The sequence below is a fragment of the Oncorhynchus keta genome, chromosome 14 (assembly GCF_023373465.1).
Source record: "Oncorhynchus keta strain PuntledgeMale-10-30-2019 chromosome 14, Oket_V2, whole genome shotgun sequence".
NCBI classification, from domain to species: Eukaryota; Metazoa; Chordata; class Actinopteri; order Salmoniformes; family Salmonidae; genus Oncorhynchus; species Oncorhynchus keta.
This window is the reverse complement of record NC_068434.1, coordinates 72043828-72066574: the sequence shown is the minus strand read 5'-3', so window position 1 is coordinate 72066574 and position 22747 is coordinate 72043828. Positions and strand designations below refer to the sequence as shown.

The 22747-nt window shown below is 44.7% G+C and overlaps 1 protein-coding gene across 1 annotated transcript in view; it reads left to right on the top strand.

Moving 5' to 3' along the window:
- The window catches only part of LOC118394179 (chromodomain Y-like protein 2), a 49308-nt gene that overhangs the window by 14553 nt on the left and 12008 nt on the right, over window positions 1-22747 (top strand). Inside the window, exons 2-3 of the mRNA XM_052462449.1 lie at window positions 837-1494; window positions 5859-6076. Of these exons, the coding sequence (XP_052318409.1) occupies window positions 837-1494; window positions 5859-6076 (876 nt within the window). The remainder of the gene's footprint in view (window positions 1-836; window positions 1495-5858; window positions 6077-22747) is intronic.

Below are 22747 nucleotides of genomic sequence, written 5' to 3'. Positions count from 1 at the left end.
CCTCTATAAGTGATTTTTAAAGAGTTTGACAACCCTGTTTGTAAGCTTTCAAATGACATCAAACCCAGCTGTTTATCTTTCTTCAGTGATGAAACATGGATGTCTCATGGTAGGGTGGGTATACAAAAGGGGTCAACTTTGAGCACATTTATCTCCTGAATGTTTTGGCAATTATGTCAAGCAAGTCACTTTCTGACCACTCCTACCATGGGCAAACATGCATGGAATGTTTCATGCAAATCAAAAGTGGGGCAGTCAGAAAGTGATTGAATTCATATAGAACTACCCTTATGCCAAAATGCTCAGTCTGTCAGCTCCACATTTTACATGATTGAAGTTAGAAAACTTGGAAATGTACCACTCTCTGACTTGCTGATCTCTCTCATCATCATCCATCATCTCTCATCATCCACAGAACAGATATCTGGTTCATCTGTATTGGTGTGATCACAGTGCTGCTCCCATTGTTCCTCTCCTACATCTCCCAGAACCGCTCTCTCTAACACATGATGAGAGCTTGCCTATCAGCACAGCCATTCCAGAACAGAATCACTGATAGACTGGTTATGCTAACATTAAAGAGGAGAGATTCAAAGTGGAGCTCTAACCTGGTCAGACTTTATTTACATCCCTATTACACATACTTACTAGAGATTGTCATGGTGACGGGTGGTATTTTTTAATCTGATTTGAAATCATTACAAATGGGTTTGTGTGCAAATTTATGAATGAATCGCCAAGAAACTGATAGGTATTTGTTAGGTAAGGATAATGTCATTGAATTGTGATCATGTCATTTGAAATCCTGACTCTCTTTCTTGATTTTCTCCCTCTAGGTGGAGCGGATCATGGACAAGCGGCGCAACAAGAAGGGCAAGTGGGAGTACCTGATCCGGTGGAAGGGTTATGGCAGCAAGGAGGACACCTGGGAGCCCGAGCACCACCTGCTGCACTGTGAGGAGTTTATCAACGGCCTGCATCTGCACACCCAACACAAACAACCCAAACCTCCCAAGCTACCCGCCGGGACGGCAAGGGGACCATGGAGGCCCGGAGGGCCCCCAGGGGGGGTTGGACCACACCTCCTATCTGCCCGTCCTCCCGCCCCAGACACCCCAAGAGCACGAGCAGAGGCACGTAAGAAGAAAAGGACTGGTGTTAGTCCAGGGGCCGGGGTTAATCCTGGGGCAGGAGTAAGGGAGGGCATGGGTTTGGGGGTTGGTACTGGAGCTTCTCAGAGGCAGAAGAAGGTGAGCGGAGGAGGAGGAGGGGGGGGGAAGCATGTTTCTCCACACAGGATGACCAAAGCTATGCCGTACAAGGCTCCTCCGGGGGGACTGCAGTTTGTGCCCCCGGTAAGGGCCCCTCATAACGGACTACAGAACGGAGAGATGGACCATGTCCTGTACAGGGCAGCAGCCGGGACACACAGACTGACCCATGACACGGAGAGGGTGATGGGGGGCGTGGAGACACCACGGGTCAATGAAATAGGTAAGTGACGCACTCTGGATGGTGTATATATACCTTTATTATAGATAGTTGGACCGTGAGTTTGTCCTGGCCAAGTGACCTGGCTAGAAAACATGCAGTCCCCTAGCTATTGATTGAATGAACATGTGCAGTAAACTGTAGGATTTCTAGTAGGATTGATAGACGGAACATTTACATCACAGCTTGAGGTGATGCTGGTTTGTTCAGTCAGCTTGCTGTCTTGCCAATATGCCAGCCAACGTTAGCTTCCATAGTATCCCAGTGGAAATGACATTGTTATATTGTTGTCATTTTCGTTTTCACTCAATTCCAATTCAATGTAGTTTTGTTCTCTATTGAATTACAGTGATTCCAGCGGGATGGGAATATTAATTTGAAATGGAAACGCGTTGTATCCTGGACAGTTAGCTACATGCCATAGTGGATTTGGTAAACCAGGTTGTATCTCTGCATTGTACCAGATGTAGATGAGACAGCCAGAGGATGCCTCCGTAACCTATAGTTGAATGCATGCTCTGAGGTCCTTATGGTTCAGCATTGTACTACTGAGAGTGGTGATAAGGACAGTGAATTTCACTCCTGGGTCACAGTCCAAGACTAGTCTCATTGAGTTAATGATTATATTTATAAAGTCCTTTCCACCTCTGCCAGGGTCAAATCACAATGTGTGGGGGCTGTTTGTCATCACATTGATAGTTAGATTCTTCTACGTTTGTCTCGATAGACTGAGTGTTTGTCAGTGGTAGTATTTTGCACTCTTATGATTTTGTTTTAATCCAATCTCATACCCAAGCAAATCAGTGCCATGTGGCACATTTATCACATTGCAGCATACTGATGATATACTGAAGGCAGTTAATGGCCACATTACCACAATGTGTGACACTTTACAACTTGAAACACAGTACTATTGTACACCTCATATTTATTAGGTGTGAATCATGTTCTGTAAAGCATTTTATTGTTGCTGTTAGTTCTATATTATCACTCAGGATAAGCTGGAGCCCTCGAACAGGTAGAGCTGTGAAGATGTTGAATAATGTTCGCTTATCTGACTAGAATAAGACATGGAAAGTCACTGCATTTATTTGCGCCAAACTACAAAGAAAAGTCAAAAGCAGGCATGCTTGTATTACCCTTGTAAAAAGCATAAACAATCTGTGCTTTTCCACAGACACCCTTTGTGTGTTTCCACAGACAATTATTGTTTTCCTATCCAGAATCAGTAGACCCCAGCTGAAATACACATCAATGGGCTCATAACTAGCTACCTTTGCTTTGCAGCTGAAAGGCACAGCAATGGGCTCATCAATGTGACCCGTTTCCGGAAGCTAGGCTTATGTCGTACGTCACTACTTCACAGGAGAGGCATTTGAACGTAATCGTTTTATTTTTATAAAAATGTGTTTTTGGGCAGAAATGCCTTCTGGAATATGTGAACGTTCATCTGTCTTAATAACAAACTTGTGTAAATAGAAATACAATTGTTAAATTACGAGCCTAGTTGGTTTAGCCACGGAAAAAGACAAGAACCTTCCTGCTAGCCATGATTGGCTGAGATAATTGTTGGGCTGGACTTGCCGAGAGATGAGTTTGGATTGGTCTGCCTTGTAGCATGCTTCTGTCAATAACAGAAGCCTTCCTACCGCATATTTTTTTTAAAAGATTTAACGTCAGCCATGGAGAACTGCAAAAGTGTTGCTACTGCTCGAAACAACATTGCTTCCCTGAATTTAGCAGGTGCTATTGACAAAGTGGGAAAAAGTTGTGGACTACTTTCTGTACACGGTCAGTGTGAACTGGAGTGACTTGACACAACACAGGCCAAACAAGCTGTACAAGCAAACTGTACCATTTACACCTTTTGTGTCCTGTGCATGTGACAAACACACTTTGATTTTGTTTGGTATAGTGTGTGTTTACTAGAGACGGTAATGTGAACAACAACGTTACCTGCACCAAAGGCAGATTAGTATATAGGCAAAGGACTAACATAGTGTATTGTTACCTGGAGTTTTGACTTATTGTAGGCTACTACATTCACCACTTTTAGTCTTGAAATCTTTGGTTATTTACTACAATACCTTACTCACTCTGTTTAGCACATGGCCTCGCATGTGAATCCCTAAAGAGATGGGTGGGGCTAAAGCTTAAGAGGGTGTGAACGATGATGAAGATGTGTAGACAAAGAAGAGCTCTGCAGTAGGTGTACCAAAACTTTCAAGGGCCATTTCCTCAAAAGTGGGGCTACAAGTTTATCAACTTTCAAAGCAGAATGACTTTTCCATTGTTCCTCATCTGCAGTGTATGACATACCATTTTGTAGCTCTGAATCACTACTTTTGTCCAATGTAAAAAAAAAACACCTTCTAATTTTGCAACATAAGACCGAATCGAGGTGGTCAGTCACAAATGAGCTACAGTCCCTTATGCTTTGCATTATCGTCTCTACCTCGAACTATCATGAACGCAGGGCAGGGTTGAGGTTTTTATGTCATCCATCTATATACATCCACTATACGGATTCATTAGTGTCACTTTGCCTTTATAGAAACATTTGCCTCAATATGGTCCCATCGCAACAAATGTAATAGTTTATTGGTTGGGTGATAACATTGACCTACGATGTCTAATGTCACGAGATGCCAGAGGAGAAATGTCTGTCACACTTACAGCTAGCCTTGGATTCTAACATCTGGCTGGGGTCTGGGGACTCTTGACAGGCCTACCTACCCCTGAGGGATCAAACCAAGGTTTGGACATGGTTTTCCAGCATTGACGATCTAGCTCATTTTCCCATGGTCAAATCAGGTCATAGAATACTTGTGCTGAAACATTTGTTGTGATAAAATATATTTGTAGAAATAGAATAAATGATCATTGTAGTTGGTAATGTCTCAATGGGTCAAGTTAAGTTTTCCTTGGTCAATAACTGAGTGTTGGTCCCTGTTTGGTCTTCTGTGCTCAGCAGTGCTCAGTAACTGTTCTATGTTGACCCGTAAACAAAATGAATCACTTTGTCTCTCTCTGAGGATCCTAGTCTTGCATTTGAATGTTGTCACAGCCATAGTTTACCCCAGACTGGGGAATTGGTGTGAATCTCTGTGCTCATTTGCAGTCATGCCTCTTTCATTGTCTTAGAAACGAATAGAATCAAGATGGGGTCTGATTCAATAGTTATGATACGTTGACAAGAGCAGCATGCAAAATGATGATGATGTTTCCTGATGATAAAAATTGATATAGCCTTCTCACTCTTCCAAGGGAGTATTTTAAGAAAGTGTGAATAGACAACCATTGACATGCAAACAGAGCAATGTAGTTGACAAAGTTTTTTTTTTTCTCTTCGATATCAGTAATGCACATCCCATCTCTACGGAAGTTAAAATATGATTTACATGTCTATTGTGTCACTAGCTGAGCTGGCACTTGCAGTACTACTGTGGGCACAAAAAATGTATCTGAATAAGTCTTCCAGTGAAGAAACTCAAGTACACCCCTTGAGATGCACAAGGTCGTTTTCCAGGAAAGTCTCTCTAAAGTAGGGTACACTGCTCTGACTCCTGATGGGCTGAGGATCCATCACGCACTCTGCCCATCACGAGCTCTGCCCATCACACACTCTGCCCATCACGCACTCTGCCCATCACGCACTCTGCCCATCACACACTCTGCCCATCACGCACTCTGCCCATCACGAGCTCTGCCCATCACGAGCTCTGCCCATCACACACTCTGCCCATCACGAGCTCTGCCCATCACACACTCTGCCCATCACGCACTCTGCCCATCACGCACTCTGCCCATCACGCACTCTGCCCATCACGCACTCTGCCCATCACGCACTCTGCCCATCACGCACTCTGCCCATCACGCACTCTGCCCATCACGCGCTCTGCCCATCACGCACTCTGCCCATCACGCGCTCTGCCCATCACGCGCTCTGCCCATCACACACTCTGCCCATCACGCGCTCTGCCCATCACACGCTCTGCCCATCACGCGCTCTGCCCATCACACACTCTGCCCATCACGCGCTCTGCCCATCACACACTCTGCCCATCACGCGCTCTGCCCATCACACACTCTGCCCATCACGCGCTCTGCCCATCACGCGCTCTGCCCATCACGCACTCTGCCCATCACGCGCTCTGCCCATCACACGCTCTGCCCATCACACGCTCTGCCCATCACGCGCTCTGCCCATCACGCACTCTGCCCATCACGCACTCTGCCCATCACGCACTCTGCCCATCACGCACTCTGCCCATCACGCACTCTGCCCATCACGCACTCTGCCCATCACGCACTCTGCCCATCACGCACTCTGCCCATCACGCACTCTGCTCCATATGTTCCAACAGGCTCCACACTCTCCAACGGTGAGGTGAATCTGCACAGCTCTGTGAAGAGGAAGCTTGGAGAGGACAAAGGCTACGTGTTCCACAAGCGGCTGAGGTACAACGTGCGGCAGAACGAGAGCAACTGTCGATTCCGTGACATTGTCGTCAGGAAGGAGGAGGGCTTCACGCATGTGCTGCTATCCAGCCAGACGTCTGACAATAACGCACTAACACCAGAGGTAGGGGATACGTTACACACACACTCATGAATGCACGCACACACAACAACAATGCAATGACACCATAGGTAAAAGCTTTGACATAGAAATTGGACTCAAGCTGTGCATTTACCTTTTTGAATAATTCAGTACCTAGTGTTTTTTCCCATGTATGTACTGGAGCACTACATAATGTATATGTCACTATGCATTGCCTCACATTTTAAATGAGTAACAATGTGACTCCACTGAATTTACGGCCCGGACTGTTGTTTGATGGGATTTCTATGGATATCTCAATTGGAAGATTATGACGGAGAAATTAATACCTCTCTGATAGTGTTACATGTTACATTTTGATGCCAAAAACCTTTTATTGTCTTGACATAACTCAGCATAGAAGCGTTTTTTCCTATTTTCCTTACGCACTGAAAATGGGAATGGATTGTCTTTGTGTAAAATATGACTATTGTCAAAGTATGCCTTCACAGTGGTTCTCAGCAGTACTTTCTTCACTTCAAACAACTGTACTGAGCGATTCGCAAGCCTGTCCATTACGTCGCGATGGTGAAATGTTTTTGGGAGTCTCGATACATGAGAAAACCCACTGCCTCTCAAATGACACTGGTGCTCAGTTATCAGCGGGTCCTTAACTGATCATTACCACTGCTGAAAAGCTGGTATTAATTGGCCAATTAGTTCCTCTACTGCTCTGACTGTCCACGGTACTGGAGGCTTTGTCCTGGCTAACTCACAACATGGCTGTAACAACTAGGGCCAATGTTTGTTCAATTTACTTTTTCGCACCCTCAAAAGAGCTTATCTCATTGGCGACTTTTACTGTAGAAAACTGTCATGAGCTACCGTAGCAGCTCTAGTGATATGCAAGATTCCCTTGCACAAAATCCTTCTGCTTAAGTGTGGAATAAGTCTTACTCATCCACTCTCAAGTGCTGTATTTCCATACTGCTCTTCTATGATATATTCCATAGATTTCTGAGCTGAGTGGTCCCCCTTTAGAAAATCTTCTCTTGGGAGATGTGTATCTGTCTATGTGTGTGTTTGACTGACAGCTGATTGCTTATTTCCCCAGGCATCAAGCTATTAATGGGGCGGCAGGTAGCCTAGTGGTTGGAGCGTTGGACTAGTAACCGATACAGTGCCTTGCAAAAGTATTCGGCCCCCTTGAACTTTGCGACCTTTTGCCACATTTCAGGCTTCAAACATGAAGATATAAAACTGTATTTTTTTGTGAAGAATCAACAACAAGTGGGACACAATCATGAAGTGGAACGACATTTATTGGATATTTCAAACTTTTTTAACAAATCAAAAACTGAAAAATTGGGCGTGGAAAATTATTCAGCCCCTTAAGTTAATACTTTGTAGCGCCACCTTTTGCTGTGATTACAGCTGTAAGTCGCTTGGGGTATGTCTCTATCAGTTTTGCACATCGAGAGACTGAAATTTTTCCCATTCCTCCTTGCAAAACAGCTCGAGCTCAGTGAGGTTGGATGGAGAGCATTTGTGAACAGCAGTTTTCAGTTCTTTCCACAGATTCTCGGTTGGATTCAGTTCTGGACTTTGACTTGGCCATTCTAACACCTGGATATGTTTATTTTTTAACCATTCCATTGTAGATTTTGCTTAATGTTCTGGATCATTGTCTTGTTGGAGACAAGACAAATCTCCGTCCCAGTCTCAGGTCTTTTGCAGACTCCATCAGGTTCTTCCAGAATGGTCCTGTATTTGGCTCCATCCATCTTCCCATCAATTTTAACCATCTTCCCTGTCCCTGCTGAAGAAAAGCAGGCCCAATCCATGATGCTGCCACCACCATGTTTGACAGTGGAGATGGTGTGTTCAGGGTGATGAGCTGTGTTGCTTTTACGCCAAACATAACGTTTTGCATTGTTGCCAAAAAGTTCAATTTTGGTTTCATCTGACCAGAGCACCTTCTTCCACATGTTTGGTGTGTCTCCCATGTGGCTTGTGGCAAACTTTAAACAACACTTTTTATGGATATCTTTAAGAAATGGCTTTCTTCTTGCCACTATTCCATAAAGGCCAGATTTGTGCAATATACGACTGATTGTTGTCCTATGGACAGAGTCTCCCACCTCAGCTGTAGATCTCTGCAGTTCATCCAGAGTGATCGTGGGCCTCTTGGCTGCATCTCTGATCAGTCTTCTCCTTGTATGAGCTGAAAGTTTAGAGGGACGGCCAGGTCTTGGTAGATTTGCAGTGGTCTGATACTCCTTCCATTTCAATATGATCGCTTGCACAGTGCTCCTTGGGATGTTTAAAGCTTGGGAAATCTTTTTGTATCCAAATCCGGCATTAAACTTCTTCACAGCAGTATCTCGGACCTGCCTGGTGTGTTCCTTGTTCTTCATGATGCTCTCTGCGCTTTTAACGGACCTCTGAGACTATCACAGTGCAGGTGCATTTATACAGAGACTTGATTACACACAGGTGGATTGTATTTATCATCATTAGTCATTTAGGTCAACATTGGATCATTCAGAGATCCTGCACTGAAAGTAAAGGGGCTGAATAATTTTGCACGCCCAATTTTTCAGTTTTTGATTTGTTAAAAAAGTTTGAAATATCCAATAAATGTCGTTCCACTTCATGATTGTGTCCCACTTGTTGTTGATTCTTCACAAAAAAATACAGTTTTATATCTTTATGTTTGAAGCCTGAAATGTGGCAAAAGCTCGCAAAGTTCAAGGGGGCCGAATACTTTTGCAAGGCACTGTAGGTTGCAAGATCAAATCCCTGAGCTGACAAGGTACCAAATCTGTCGTTCTGCCCCTGTTCCTAGGCCGTCATTGAAAATAGGAATTTGTTCTTAACTGACTTGCCTAGTTAAATAAAATAAGATAATAAGCAGTTTTATGAGTCTATGACACTTCCCTGTGCATCCCAGTATGCCATAACATAATGTTTGTATAATAAATCAAATCAAATGTTATTGGTCACATGCAGATGTTATTGCGAGCAGATGTTACTTTGCGACAGCGTCTTCATGTTAATGTGCTTGCTCCCTCAATCCCTCTATTCACCTTTGGACACTTTCTTTCCTTTTACCAAGCCTGTAGATGACCAGTACTCTGTATATGGAAATGCATATTTAACTGGCTCTGGAGTGTGCTTGATGTAATCTTATACAAGGTCATATGCAACCCAGTATTTTTCATGGAACATTTGCCCTCTGCCGTATGTCCCTCCAGTTGTGCCAGATAAATTAGGGATCATTGGGGGTGAAAACTTTCAGTCTGGGGAATCACTCATGCTTTGTCTTTGTTTTCTTCATATGATGTCTATTTCTGATTAGCTACCCAGGAAAGGGCAAATAATAGCCCATATTATTATATTTTGCCTGAGAAATAAGGTTTATGAAATCAATAAATTGCTAAAATCAGTTAACATTCAAACAGTGCCTTCAGAAAGTAAACACAACCCTCCAAGATGGCGTAGCAGTAAGTCGTCCTGTCGTATCGTGTCCCTTGTATATATCGTTTCTTTTTCGTTTTTACATATTTTTCTTCGCATATCTTTAAAACATTTTGCTAAACCTAAGCTTCCAAATACTCTCCTGCAACCCGCCTCACCCAATGTAGCTACTTTTTCCTAAAGTATTTATATTTACTTCGGAACCGGAACCCCTCAACTGAAGCTAGCCAGCTAACCACCAGCTATGCTAGCGGTCTTCAGCTCACCGGTCATCAGCTAACCTTTAGCTCGGAAAGCTCTCGCCAGTTCGAACAACGCGACGCTAACCAGAGCATAACGGACCTATTTATTTTTTATCCCCGGATTCCCACCGCAAACGGAACATTTTTCAGCTGGATCTTCACAACTAGCTATCTAGCTAAACCGCAACCCCGGATGATTACTCCTGGCTAGCGTTTCCACCCACTTAGCTTGAAGCTAGCCCGGCCAGAGCACCTGTGCTTACCACCGTAGCATACTCCTGGGCTACAATACCCAGGCCCAAGACCGGTCTATCGATGTCACCGCATGAAGAGGAATAAACAGACTCACCCCATCGCGACGTCCCCCAAAGGCTAACTCTCTAGCCCTTGCTATCTCCTTGCTTGCTAATTCGGCCTGCTAACTGCTAGCTTGTTTAGCCCTGGTCCGCTAACTGCTACCTTGTTTACCCCGGCCTGCTAACTGTTAGCTTGTTAGCACAGGCCTGCACCGTCTGCATCGCCGCGTCCCAAACACTCACTGGACCCATATGTACTTTCTGATTTTTAATTTGTTTATACCTTCCGGAAACCTGCCTCACCCAATGTGATACGGAATCGCTATTATTTTTAATTTTTAGAACACACTCAAGAACCCCCAGATGCTAACCAGCTAACTAGCTACAAGCTATTTAGTCATTGTTAGTTTTTTAACCTGGATAACACTTGTCAGTCCAGCTTCCCTGCCCCATCCACCGCTGCCCCCTGGACACTGATCACTTGGCTACATAGCTGATGCACGCTGGACTGTCCATTAATCACGGTACTTCATTCTGCTTGTTTGTTTTATCTGTCGGCCCCAGTGCCTAGTCAACGCCATTTTACCTGCTGTTGTTGTGCTAGCTGATTAGCTGTTGTTGTCTCACCTACTGTTTTAGCTAGCTTTCCCAATTCAACACCTGTGATTACTGTATGCCTCGCTGTATGTCTCTCTCAAATGTCAATATGCCTTGTATACTGTTGCTCAGGTTAGTTATCATTGTCTTAGTTCACAATGGAGCCCCTAGTTCCACTCTTCATACCCCTGATACCTCCTTTGTCCCACCTCCCACACATGCGGTGACCTCACCCATTACAACCAGCATGTCCAGAGATACAACCGCTCTCATCATCACCCAGTGCCTGGGCTTACCTCCGCTGTACCCGCACCCCACCATACCCCTGTCTGCGCATTATGCCCTGAATATATTCTACCATGCCCAGAAACCTGCTCCTCTTATTCTCTGTCCCCAACGCTCAAGGCGACCAGTTTTGATAGCCTTTAGCCGCACCCTCATACTACTCCCTCTCTGTTCCGAGGGTGATGTGGAGGTAAACCCAGGCCCTGCATGTCCCCAGGCACCCTCATTTGTTGACTTCTGTGATCGAAAAAGCCTTGGTTTCATGCATGTCAACATCAGAAGCCTCCTCCCTAAGTTTGTTTTACTCACTGCTTTAGCACACTCTGCTAACCCTGATGTCCTTGCCGTGTCTGAATCCTGGCTCAGGAAGGCCACCAAAAATTCTGAGATTTCCATACCCAACTATAACATCCTCCGTCAAGATAGAACTGCCAAAGGGGGAGGAGTTGCAGTCTACTGCAGAGATAGCCTGCAAAGTAATGTCATACTTTCCAGGTCCATACCCAAACAGTTCGAACTACTAATTTTGAAAATTACTCTCTCCAGAAATAAGTCTCTCACTGTTGCCGCCTGCTACCGACCCCCCTCAGCTCCCAGCTGTGCCCTGGACACCATTTGTGAATTGATCGCCCCCCATCTAGCTTCAGAGTTTGTTCTGTTAGGTGACCTAAACTGGGATATGCTTAACACCCCGGCAGTCCTACAATCTAAGCTAGATGCCCTCAATCTCACACAAATCATCAAGGAACCCACAAGGTACAACCCTAACTCTGTAAGCAAGGGCACCCTCATAGATGTCATCCTGACCAACTGGCCCTCCAAATACACCTCCGCTGTCTTCAACCAGGATCTCAGCGATCACTGCCTCATTGCCTGTATCTGCTACGGAGCCGCAGTCAAACGACCACCCCTCATCACTGTCAAACTCTCCCATAAACACTTCTGTGAGCAGGCCTTTCTAATTGACCTTGCCCGGGTATCCTGGAAGGACATTGACCTCATCCCGTCAGTTGAGGATGCCTGGTCATTCTTTAAAAGTAACTTCCTCACCATTTTAGATAAGCATGCTCCGTTCAAAAAATGCAGAACTAAGAACAGATACAGCCCTTGGTTCACTTCAGACCTGACTGCCCTTGACCAGCACAAAAACATCCTTTGGCGGACTGCAATAGCATCGAATAGTCCCCGCGATATGCAACTGTTCAGGGAAGTCAGGAACGAATACACGCAGTCAGTCAGGAAAGCTAAGGCCAGCTTCTTCAGGCAGAAGTTTGCATCCTGTAGCTCCAACTCCAAAAAGTTCTGGGACACTGTGAAGTCCATGGAGAACAACAGCACCTCCTCCCAGCTGCCCACTGCACTGAGGCTAGGTAACACGGTCACCACCGATAAATCCATGATTATCGAAAACTTCAACAAGCATTTCTCAACGGCTGGCCATACCTTCCGCCTGGCTACTCCAACCTCGGCCAACAGCTCCGCCCCCAGCTCCTCGCCCAAGCCTCTCCAGGTTCTCCTTTACCCAAATCCAGATACCAGATGTTCTGAAAGAGCTGCAAAACCTGGACCCGTACAAATCAGCTGGGCTTGACAATCTGGACCCTCTATTTCTGAAACTATCCACCGCCATTGTCGCAACCCCAAATTACCAGCCTGTTCAACCTCTTTCATATCGTCTGAGATCCCCAAGGATTGGAAAGCTGCCGCAGTCATCCCCCTCTTCAAAGGGGGAGACACCCTGGACCCAAACTGTTACAGACCTATTTCCATCCTGCCCTGCCTATCTAAGGTCTTCGAAAGCCAAGTCAACAAACAGGTCACTGACCATCTCGAATCCCACCGTACCTTCTCCGCTGTGCAATCTGGTTTCCGAGCCGGTCACGGGTGCACCTCAGCCACACTCAAGGTACTAAACGATATCATAACCGCCATCGATAAAAGACAGTACTGTGCAGCCGTCTTCATCGACCTTGCCAAGGCTTTCGACTCTGTCAATCACCATATTCTTATCGGCAGACTCAGTAGCCTCGGTTTTTCGGATGACTGCCTTGCCTGGTTCACCAATTACTTTGCAGACAGAGTTCAGTGTGCCAAATCGGAGGGCATGCTGTCCGGTCCTCTGGCAATCTCTATGGGGGTGCCACAGGGTTCAATTCTCGGGCCGACTCTTTTCTCTGTATATATCAATGATGTTGCTCTTGCTGCGGGCGATTCCCTGATCCACCTCTACGCAGACGACACCATTCTATATACTTTCGGCCCGTCATTGGACACTGTGCTATCTAACCTCCAAATGAGCTTCAATGCCATACAACACTCCTTCCGTGGCCTCCAACTGCTCTTAAACGCTAGTAAAACCAAATGCATGCTTTTCAACCGATCGCTGCCTGCACCCGCATGCCCGACTAGCATCACCACCCTGGATGGTTCCGACCTTGAATATGTGAACATCTATAAGTACCTTGGTGTCTGGCTAGACTGCAAACTCTCCTTCCAGACTCATATCAAACATCTCCAATCGAAAATCAAATCAAGAATCGGCTTTCTATTCTGCAACAAAGCCTCCTTCACTCACGCCGCCAAGCTTACCCTAGTAAAACTGACTATCCTACCGATCCTCGACTTCGGCGACGTCATCTACAAAATTCCTTCCAACACTCTACTCAGCAAACTGGATGCAGTTTATCACAGTGCCATCCGTTTTGTCACTAAAGCACCTTATACCACCCACCACTGCGACTTGTATGCTCTAGTCGGCTGGCCCTCGCTACATATTCGTCGCCAGACCCACTGGCTCCAGGTCATCTACAAGTCCATGCTAGGTAAAGCTCTGCCTTATCTCAGTTCACTGGTCACGATGGCAACACCCATCCGTAGCACGCTCTCCAGCAGGTGTATCTCACTGATCATCCCTAAAGCCAACACCTCATTTGGCCGCCTTTCGTTCCAGTACTCTGCTGCCTGTGACTGGAACGAATTGCAAAAATCGCTGAAGTTGGAGACTTTTATCTCCCTCACCAACTTCAAACATCAGCTATCTGAGCAGCTAACCGATCGCTGCAGCTGTACATAGTCTATTGGTAAATAGCTCACCCATTTTCACCTACCTCATCCCCACACTGTTTTTATTTATTTACTTTTCTGCTCTTTTGCACACCAATATCTCTACCTGTACATGACCATCTGATCATTTATCACGCCAGTGTTAATCTGCAAAATTGTAATTATTCGCCTACCTCCTCATGCCTTTTGCACACATTGTATATAGACTCACCCTTTTTTTCTACTGTGTTATTGACTTGTTAATTGTTTACTCCATGTGTAACTCTGTGTTGTCTGTTCACACTGCTATGCTTTATCTTGACCAGGTCGCAGTTGCAAATGAGAACTTGTTCTCAACTCGCCGACCTGGTTAAATAAAGGTGAAATAATTTTTTTTTGTTTTAATAAATAATATTTTCCATCCCTACGGTGAAGCATGAGTGGCAGCATCATGCTGTGGGGATGTTCTTCCATGGCAGGGACTGGGAGACTAGTCAGGATCGAGGGAAAGATGAACGGAGCAAAGACCAGAGAGATCTTTGATGGAAACCTGCTCCAGAGCACTTAGGACCTCAGACTCGGGCAAAGGTTCACCTTCCAACAGGACAACGATCCTGAGAACACAGCCAAGACAACATAGGAGTTGCTTTGGGGCAAGTCTCTGAATGTCCTTGAGTGGCCCAGCCAAAGCCCAGGCTTGAACACGATCGAACATCTCTGGAGAAACCTGGAAATAGCTGTGCAGCGATGCTACGCAACCTACCTGACAGAGCTTGAAAGGAGCTGCAGACTAGAATAGGAGAAACTCCCCAAATATACACTACCATTCAAAAGTTTGGGGTCACTTAGAAATGTCCTTATTTTTTTAAAGAGTAGCACATTTTTTTGTCCATTGAAATAACATTAAATTGATCAGAAATACAGTGTAGATGTTGTTAATGTTGTAAATGACTATTGTAGCTGGAAACGCCATATTTATTTTATTTTATGGAATATCTACATAGGTGTAAAGAAGCCCATTATCAGCAACCATCACTCCTGTGTTCCAATGGCACGTTGTGTTAGTTAATCCAAGTTTATCATTTCAAAAGGCTAATTGATCATTAGAAAACCCTTTTGCAATTATGTTAGCACAGGTGAAAACTGTTGTGCTGATTAAAGAAGAAATACAACTGGTCTTTTTTAGACTAGTTGAGTATCTGGAACATCAGCATTTGTGGTTTCGATTACAGGCTCAAAATAGCCAGAAACAAATAACTTTCTTCTGAAACTCGTCAGTCTATTCTTGTTCTGAGAAATGAAAGCTATTCCCTGTGAGAAATTGCCAAGAAACTGAAGATATCGTACAACACTGTGTACTACTCCCTTCACAAAACAGCGCAAACTGTCTCTAACCAGAATATAAAGAGAATTGGGAGGCCCCGGTGCACAACTGAGCAAGAGGACAAGTACATTAGTATCTAGTTTGAGAAACGGATGCCTCACAAGTCCTCAACTGGCAGCTTCATTAAATAGTACCTGCAAAACACCAGTCGCAACATCAACAATGAGGAGGCGACTACAGGATGCTGGCCTTCTAGGCAGAGTTGCAAAGAAAAAGCCATATCTCAGACTAGCCAATAAAGAGAAAAGATTCAGATGGGCAAAAGAACACAGACACTGGACAGAGGAATTCTGCCTAGAAGGCCAGCATCGCAGAGTCACCTCCTCACTGTTGATGTTGAGACTGGTGTTTTGCGGGTACTATTTAATGAAGCTGCCAGTGTTGGAGGCTATTTTGTAAATGGCATCACTGTAGTCAAGGATCGGTAGCATAGTCAGTTTTACGAGGCTATGTTTAGCAGCATAAGTGAAGGAGGCTTTGTTGTGAAATTGGAAGCCGATTCTCGATTTAATTTTGGATTGAATTTTGGATTGGAGATGCTTAATGTGAGTCTGGAAGGAGACACCTAGGTATTCGAGGGGTCTGAATGCACATTATGTCATGCATGTATTGATGTCATAGAGCAGCTGTCAATCAGTCATTCTGTATTACCTTTATTTGAGTCTCGGTCTATGCAGTATTTATGTGGAACCCCCACTGGGTGAGACCATTATTCCATGAACCCCGAGGTCGTCTGGAGCCTCCATAACCCTGCCATCACCCCACTCGCTGACCTTAACCCATGTAATCTGATTACTAGGGCAGGGACAATACCAGGGTATCAATATTTTTCCCATGGCAAAAATTAAAGCACGAAGCAAGTCTTTGGTCCTTTTTAAAAACCTGCTGTATGTTAAATAGTGTGCTATAGTTTGGAAAATAAATACATGTGGTTCTGGATGACAACACAATAATGTTTGTTTCCAATATTAGGACTGTTTTCCTAAAGAAGTTAAGTCCCCTTCGTGTTTTGTTTCCTTGCCACGACATTAACAAGTATTGCGATACTGGTATAGTCCCATCCTACTGATTACCCCCTGACCCAAATAGTCTCCCAGTCAACTCAATTCAACATCTCCTACACACTGCATAATCCCTCCTGAACTTCAGCCGGATGTGGTGTTTGTGTGTGCATGCCTGCTCATGTGTTTGTGTCAATGTCAGATTAATTTATCCGGCTCAATTAAACCTGGGGACAGACGGACAGGGCAGGAGAGTTATAGTGACACAACTGGAAGGGGGTGGGTCTGGCATGGTAGGCTGTCTGTAGCGGTGGTGAAGACACTTCAGCCAAACAGTGTCATTCAGATGACAGCCCTGTACACAGGCCCTGCCTGGGAGCCATTTCCAGGAAGCAGCGGGGGGCATCCACAACAAATTGGACTATGTTACATGTCAGCTCCCTGAGAAGGAAAACTACACCACATCAGGGACAGACAGCCAAAAGCTGTGTTTGCGATGTAGAATGAATAGTGTAAAGGTGAACCATGCATATATATTGTGAAAGCAAAATGCACGTGTATGCAATACGTGTGTGTTCATTTGTCAGCGTGTGCTTGTGCGCCCTTTGCGTGTGTTTGTGCATGTATGTGGGTGTGCATGTGTGTTCGCACTGGGCTTGTCTTTGTGTTCGGACCACACGCACTGTGTGTGTCTTTGCACTCTGTGTGTGTGTGCGTGCTACCCTAGACTTGGCTTCTGGGCCGTGTGTCTTTCCCCTCCATGCAGCATCTATGTGGATTGAGGTCAGCGGGCTAAGCACCCCTCTACAGAGAGCTATCCACCAGGGGACACGGAGTTAGCATGCTAAAGGCAGGTAACCCTCCTGCTAGTACAACTTAACTCCCTCAGAGGGATATAGGAGTTATGAAAGAAATAATACTGGAAATGGGAACTCACTATAGCTGCTACAAAGGAATCCCCTTTGACATCGAATAAAGCAGTGTTTTTCATGATTTCTGTTTGTGACAACTCCCTTTCAGCCCTTCCTCAAGTCTTCATACAAGCTAACCACTTCTTTGGTATTTGAAATTGGTATTTTATTAGGATCCCCATTAGCTGTTGCGAAAGCAGCAGGGGTATAAGCAAAACATGCCATATTAAAGACATATTAATAGACAGAACAGCTCAAGGACAGAACTACATACATTTAAAACATCGCACACAGCCTACATATCAGTACATACACACACAATATCTAGGTCAAATAGGGGAGAGGCGTTGTGCTGTGAAATGTTGCTTTATCTGTTTTTTTAAACCAGGTTTGCTGTTCACTTGAGCAATCTGAGATGGGAGTTCCATGCAATCATGATTCTATATAATATAGTATGTTTTCTTGCATTTGTTCTTGATTTGGGGACTGAAAAGACCCCCCGAGTGGCATGTCTGGTTGGGTAAGTGTGTGTCAGAGCAGTGTGTAGGTTGACTAGGCAAACAATTAGGAATGTTTCAATTGTGTTTCTTATAAAAAGAAGTGTTGCAGTCAGTCTCTCCTCCACTTTTAGCCAAGAGAGACTGGCATGCATAGTATTGATATTAGCCCTCTGATTACAGTCAATAACAAGATATGCCACTCTGTTCTGGCAGCTGCAGTTTTTCTAGGTCATTCTTTGCAGCACCTGACCATATGGTTGAGCAATAATGAAGATAAGATAAAACTAGAGCCGGCAGGGCGAGTTTTGTGGAGTGGGGTGTCAAAAAAAAGCAGAGCATTGCATTATCACTGACAGGCCTCTCCCCATCTTTACAACCTTTGAACCAAAATGTTTTGACCATGACAGTGTACAATCCAAGGTAAAAACCAGGTAATTTAGTCTTGCTCAACAGCCCCGTTTTGTTCTTTATCAAATTCAGCTGAGGTCTAGAACTTAGGGAATGATTTGTACCAAATAAAATGCTCTTAGTTTTAGAGATGTTCAGGAATAGTTTATTACTGGCCACCCATTCTAAAGCTGACTGCAACTCTTTATTTAGGGTTACAGTGATTAGCGTATAGGGTTGAGTCATCAGGATACATACAGTGCATTTACATAAGTATTCAGACCCTTTAGTCAGTACTTTGTTGAAGCACCTTTGGTAGCGATTACAGCCTGGAGTCTTTTTGGGTATGACACTACAAGATTGGCACACCTGTATTTGGGGAGTTTCTCACATTGTTCTCTGTAGATCCTCTCTAGCTCTGGCAGGTTAAATGCCTTGCTGCACAGCTATTTTCCGGTCTCTCCAGAGATGTTAGATCGGGTTCAAGTCCGGGCTCTGGCTGGGCCACTCACGGACATTCGGAGACTTGTCCAGAAGGCACTCATGCATGGTCATGGCTGTGTGCTTTGGGTCATTGTCCTGTTGGAAGGTGAACCTTCGCCCCAGTCTGAGGTCCTGAGCGCACTGGAGCAGGTTTTCATCAAGGATCTCTCCGTTCAGCTTTCCCTCGATCCTGACTGGTCTCCCAGTCCATGCTGCTGAAAAACCTCCCCACAGCATGATGCTGCCACCACACTTCACCTTAAAGCTGGTGCCAGGTTTTCTCCAGAAATTACCCTTGGCATTCAGGCCAAAGAGTTCACTCTTGGGTTTCATCAGACCAGAGAATCTTGTTTCTCATGGTCTGAGAATCCTTTAAGTGCCTTTTTAGCAAACTCCACGCGAGCTGTCATGTGCCTTTTACTGAGGTGTGGCTTTCGTCTGGCCACTCTCCATAAAGGCATGATTGGTGGAGTGCTGCAGAGATGGTTGTCTTTCTGGAAGGTTCTCCAGTCTCCACAGAGGAACTCTGGAGCTCTGTCAGAGTGACCATCGGGTTCTTGGTCACCTCCCTGACCAAGGCCCTTCTCCCCCGATTGCTCAGTTGGGCCAGGCAGCCAGCTCTAGGAAGAGTCTTGGTCGTTCCAAACTTCTTCCATTTAAGAATGATGTAAGCCACTGTGTTCTTGGGTACCTTCAATGCTGCAGACATTTTCGGTACCCTTTCCCAGGCCTGTGCTTCGACACAATCCAGTCTCGGAGCTCTACAGACAATTCCTTCGACCTCATGGCTTGGTCTGACATGCTCTGTCAACTGTGGGATCTTATATAGACAGGTGTGTGCCTTTCCAAATCATGTCCAATCAATAGAATTTACCCCAGGTGGACTCCAAGTTGTAGAAACATCTCAATGTTGATGAATGGAAACAGGATGCATCTGAGCTAAATTTCGAGTCTCGTAGCAAAGGTTCTGAATACTTATTTACATAAGGTATTTTTTTTATTTTGTTGCAGAAAAATAAAAACCTGTCTTCACTTTGTCATTATGGAGTATTGTGTATAGATTGAGGGGAAACAAATATTTGATCAATTTTAGAATAAGGCTGTGACTTAACAAAATGTGGAAATAGCGAAGGGGTCTGAATACTTTCCGAAGGCACTGTATATGCCTTCTCTGTCATTAAGGGGAATATTTATGCTGGGATCTAGAGCCATGTGCACTGATGGCTCTGTCTGTAGCCTCAGTTTCATTGGGCAGGTGTGAAGAATTACACTGAACAAAAATATTACGCATGGTGTAAGTGTAACGGCGTTCGTCTGTTGGAAGAGAGTCGGACCAAAATGCAGCGTGGTGGTTACTCATGTTCTTTAATGAAAGTGAACGAGACATGAAATAACTTATAATATTACAAAACAACAAACGGAACGAGAACCTATACAGCCTGTCTGGTGAACAACTACACAGCGACAGGAACAATCATCCACGAAAACACTCACAGAATATGGCAGCCTAAATATGGTTCCCAATCAGAGACAACGAGAATCACCTGACTCTGATTGAGAACCGCCTCAGGCAGCTATAGACTATGTCGACGCCCCACAAAACCCCCAAGACAAAAAACACACCACAATAACCCATGTCACACCCTGGCCTGACCAAATATATAAAGAAAACACAAAATACTAAGACCAAGGCGTGACAGTAAGGTGTTGGTGCCATGTTTCATGATCTGATTAAAAGATCCCTGAAATGTTCCATGCGCACAAAATGCTTATTTCTCTCAAATGTTGTGCACACATTTGTTTACAATCCTGTTAGTGAGCCTTTCTCATTTGCCAAGATAATCAATCCACTGTGTTGCATATCAAGAATCTGGTTAAATGGAATAATTATTACACAGGTGCAGCTTGTGCTGGGGACAATAAAAGGCCACTCTAAAATGTGCAGTTTTGTCACACATGCCACATATGTCAAGTTTTGAGGGAGCGTGCAATTGGAATGCTGACTGCAGGAATGTCCACCAAAGCTGTTGCCAGAGAATGTAATGTTCAATTATGTACCATAAGCCACCTCCAACATAATTTTAGATAAACCAGCCTCACAACTGCAGGCCACGGCGACTTGTGGGCGAGTGGTTTGCTGATGTGACATTGTGAACAGAGTGTTTCATTGTGACGGTGGGGTTATGGTATAAGCAGGCATAAGCTACGGCCAAACAAACACCATTGCATTTTATCGATGGCAATTTGAATGCACTGAGTTAACGACAAGAATCTGAGGCCCATTTGTCATGCCAGTCATCTGCCACCATCACCTCATGTTTCAGCATGATAATGCACAGCCCCATGTCGCAAAGATCTGTACACAATTCCTGGGAGTCTCTGGATTGATGTGTTCGACAGCATGTTCCAGTTCCCGCAACTTCGCACAGCAATTGAAGAGGAGTGGGACAACTTTCCACAAGCCACAATCGGCCTGATCAACTCTGTTACATGATGCACATGCTGGTCATACCAGATACTGACTGTTTTTTTTATCAATGCCCCTACTTTTCTTATAACCTCTCTTGGGTAGGGGGCAGTATTTTCACCTCCGGGTGAAAAGCGTGCCCAAAGGAAACTGCCTGTTACTCAGGCCCAGAAGCTAGGATATGCATATAATTGGTAGATTTGGATAGAAAACACTCTAAACTTTCCCAAACTGTTAAAAATGTATGTGAGTATAACAGAACTGATATGGCAGGCGAAAACCTGCGAAAAATCCATCCAGGAAGTGGAATTATTTTAATCTGGCTGTTTTTCAACTCAATGCCTATAGAGAATCCAATGGGTTATGAATCCGATTGCAGTTCCTATGGCTTCCACAAGACAACAGTCTTTAGACATGGTTTCAGGCTTTAATTGAAAAACAAGTAAACAGCCATTTTGGTCAGAGGACAGAGGAACTTTACAGACCTGATTCAGCACACTCCCGTGAGCGTGCCGTTTGTTTCTTTTTCCTTTCTATTGAAAACGGTATTGTTCGGTTGAAATAGTATTGATTATATAGACCATAAACAATGTTTGGAATTGGCTGGTAAATGTTTGTTTGCTTTTTTACAAGGGGCGCTGTCCTCAGATAATCGCATGGTATGTTTTCACCGTATAGCCTTTTTAAAATCTGATACAGCGGCTGGATTGGTGACAGGGGTGCAGTGTTGAGTAGCTTGGATGAATAAGGTGCCCAGAGTAAGCTGCCTGCTACTCTGTCCCAGATGCTAATATATGCATATTATTAGTAGTATTTGATAGAAAACACTCTGAAGTTTCTAAAACTGTTTGAATGATGTCTGTGAGTATAACAGAATGCATATGGCAGGCGAAAACCAGGGGAAAATCCAGGTTTGTAAGTTCATCTCTTTGACATTCCAATATACAGTGTAAATGGGGTCATATTGCACTTCCTAAGGCTTCCACTAGATGTCAACAGTGTTTAGAGCATTGTTTCAGGCTTCTACTGTGAAGTGGGGCGAATGAGAGCTGATTGAGCCAGGTATCTGGCAGAGTGCCACAGGCTCTGAGGCGCAGTCACGAGAGAGTTAGCTCTCGTTCCATTGCTTTTCTACAGACAGGAATGAAAATCAAATCAAAATCAAATCAAATCAATTTATATAGCCCTTTTGTACATCAGCTGATATCTCAAAGTGCTGTACAGAAACCCAGCCTAAAACCCCAAACAGCAAGCAATGCAGGTGTAGAAGCACGGTGGCTAGGAAAAACTCCCTAGAAAGGCCAAAACCTAGGAAGAAACCTAGAGAGGAACCAGGCTATGTGTGGTGGCCAGTCCTCTTCTGGCCAAGGTGTTCAAATGTTCATAAATGACCAGCATGGTTGAATAATAGTAAGGCAGAACAGTTGAAACTGGAGCAGCAGCATGGCCAGGTGGACTGGGGACAGCAAGGAGTCATCGTGTCATGTAGTCCTGGGACATGGTCCTAGGGCTCAGGTCAGTTGAAACTGGAGCAGCAGCATGGCCAGGTGGACTGGGGACATCAAGGAGTCATCATTTCAGGTAGTCCTGGGGCATGGTCCTAGGGCTCAGGTCCTCCGAATTCTCCGGTTGTAACGT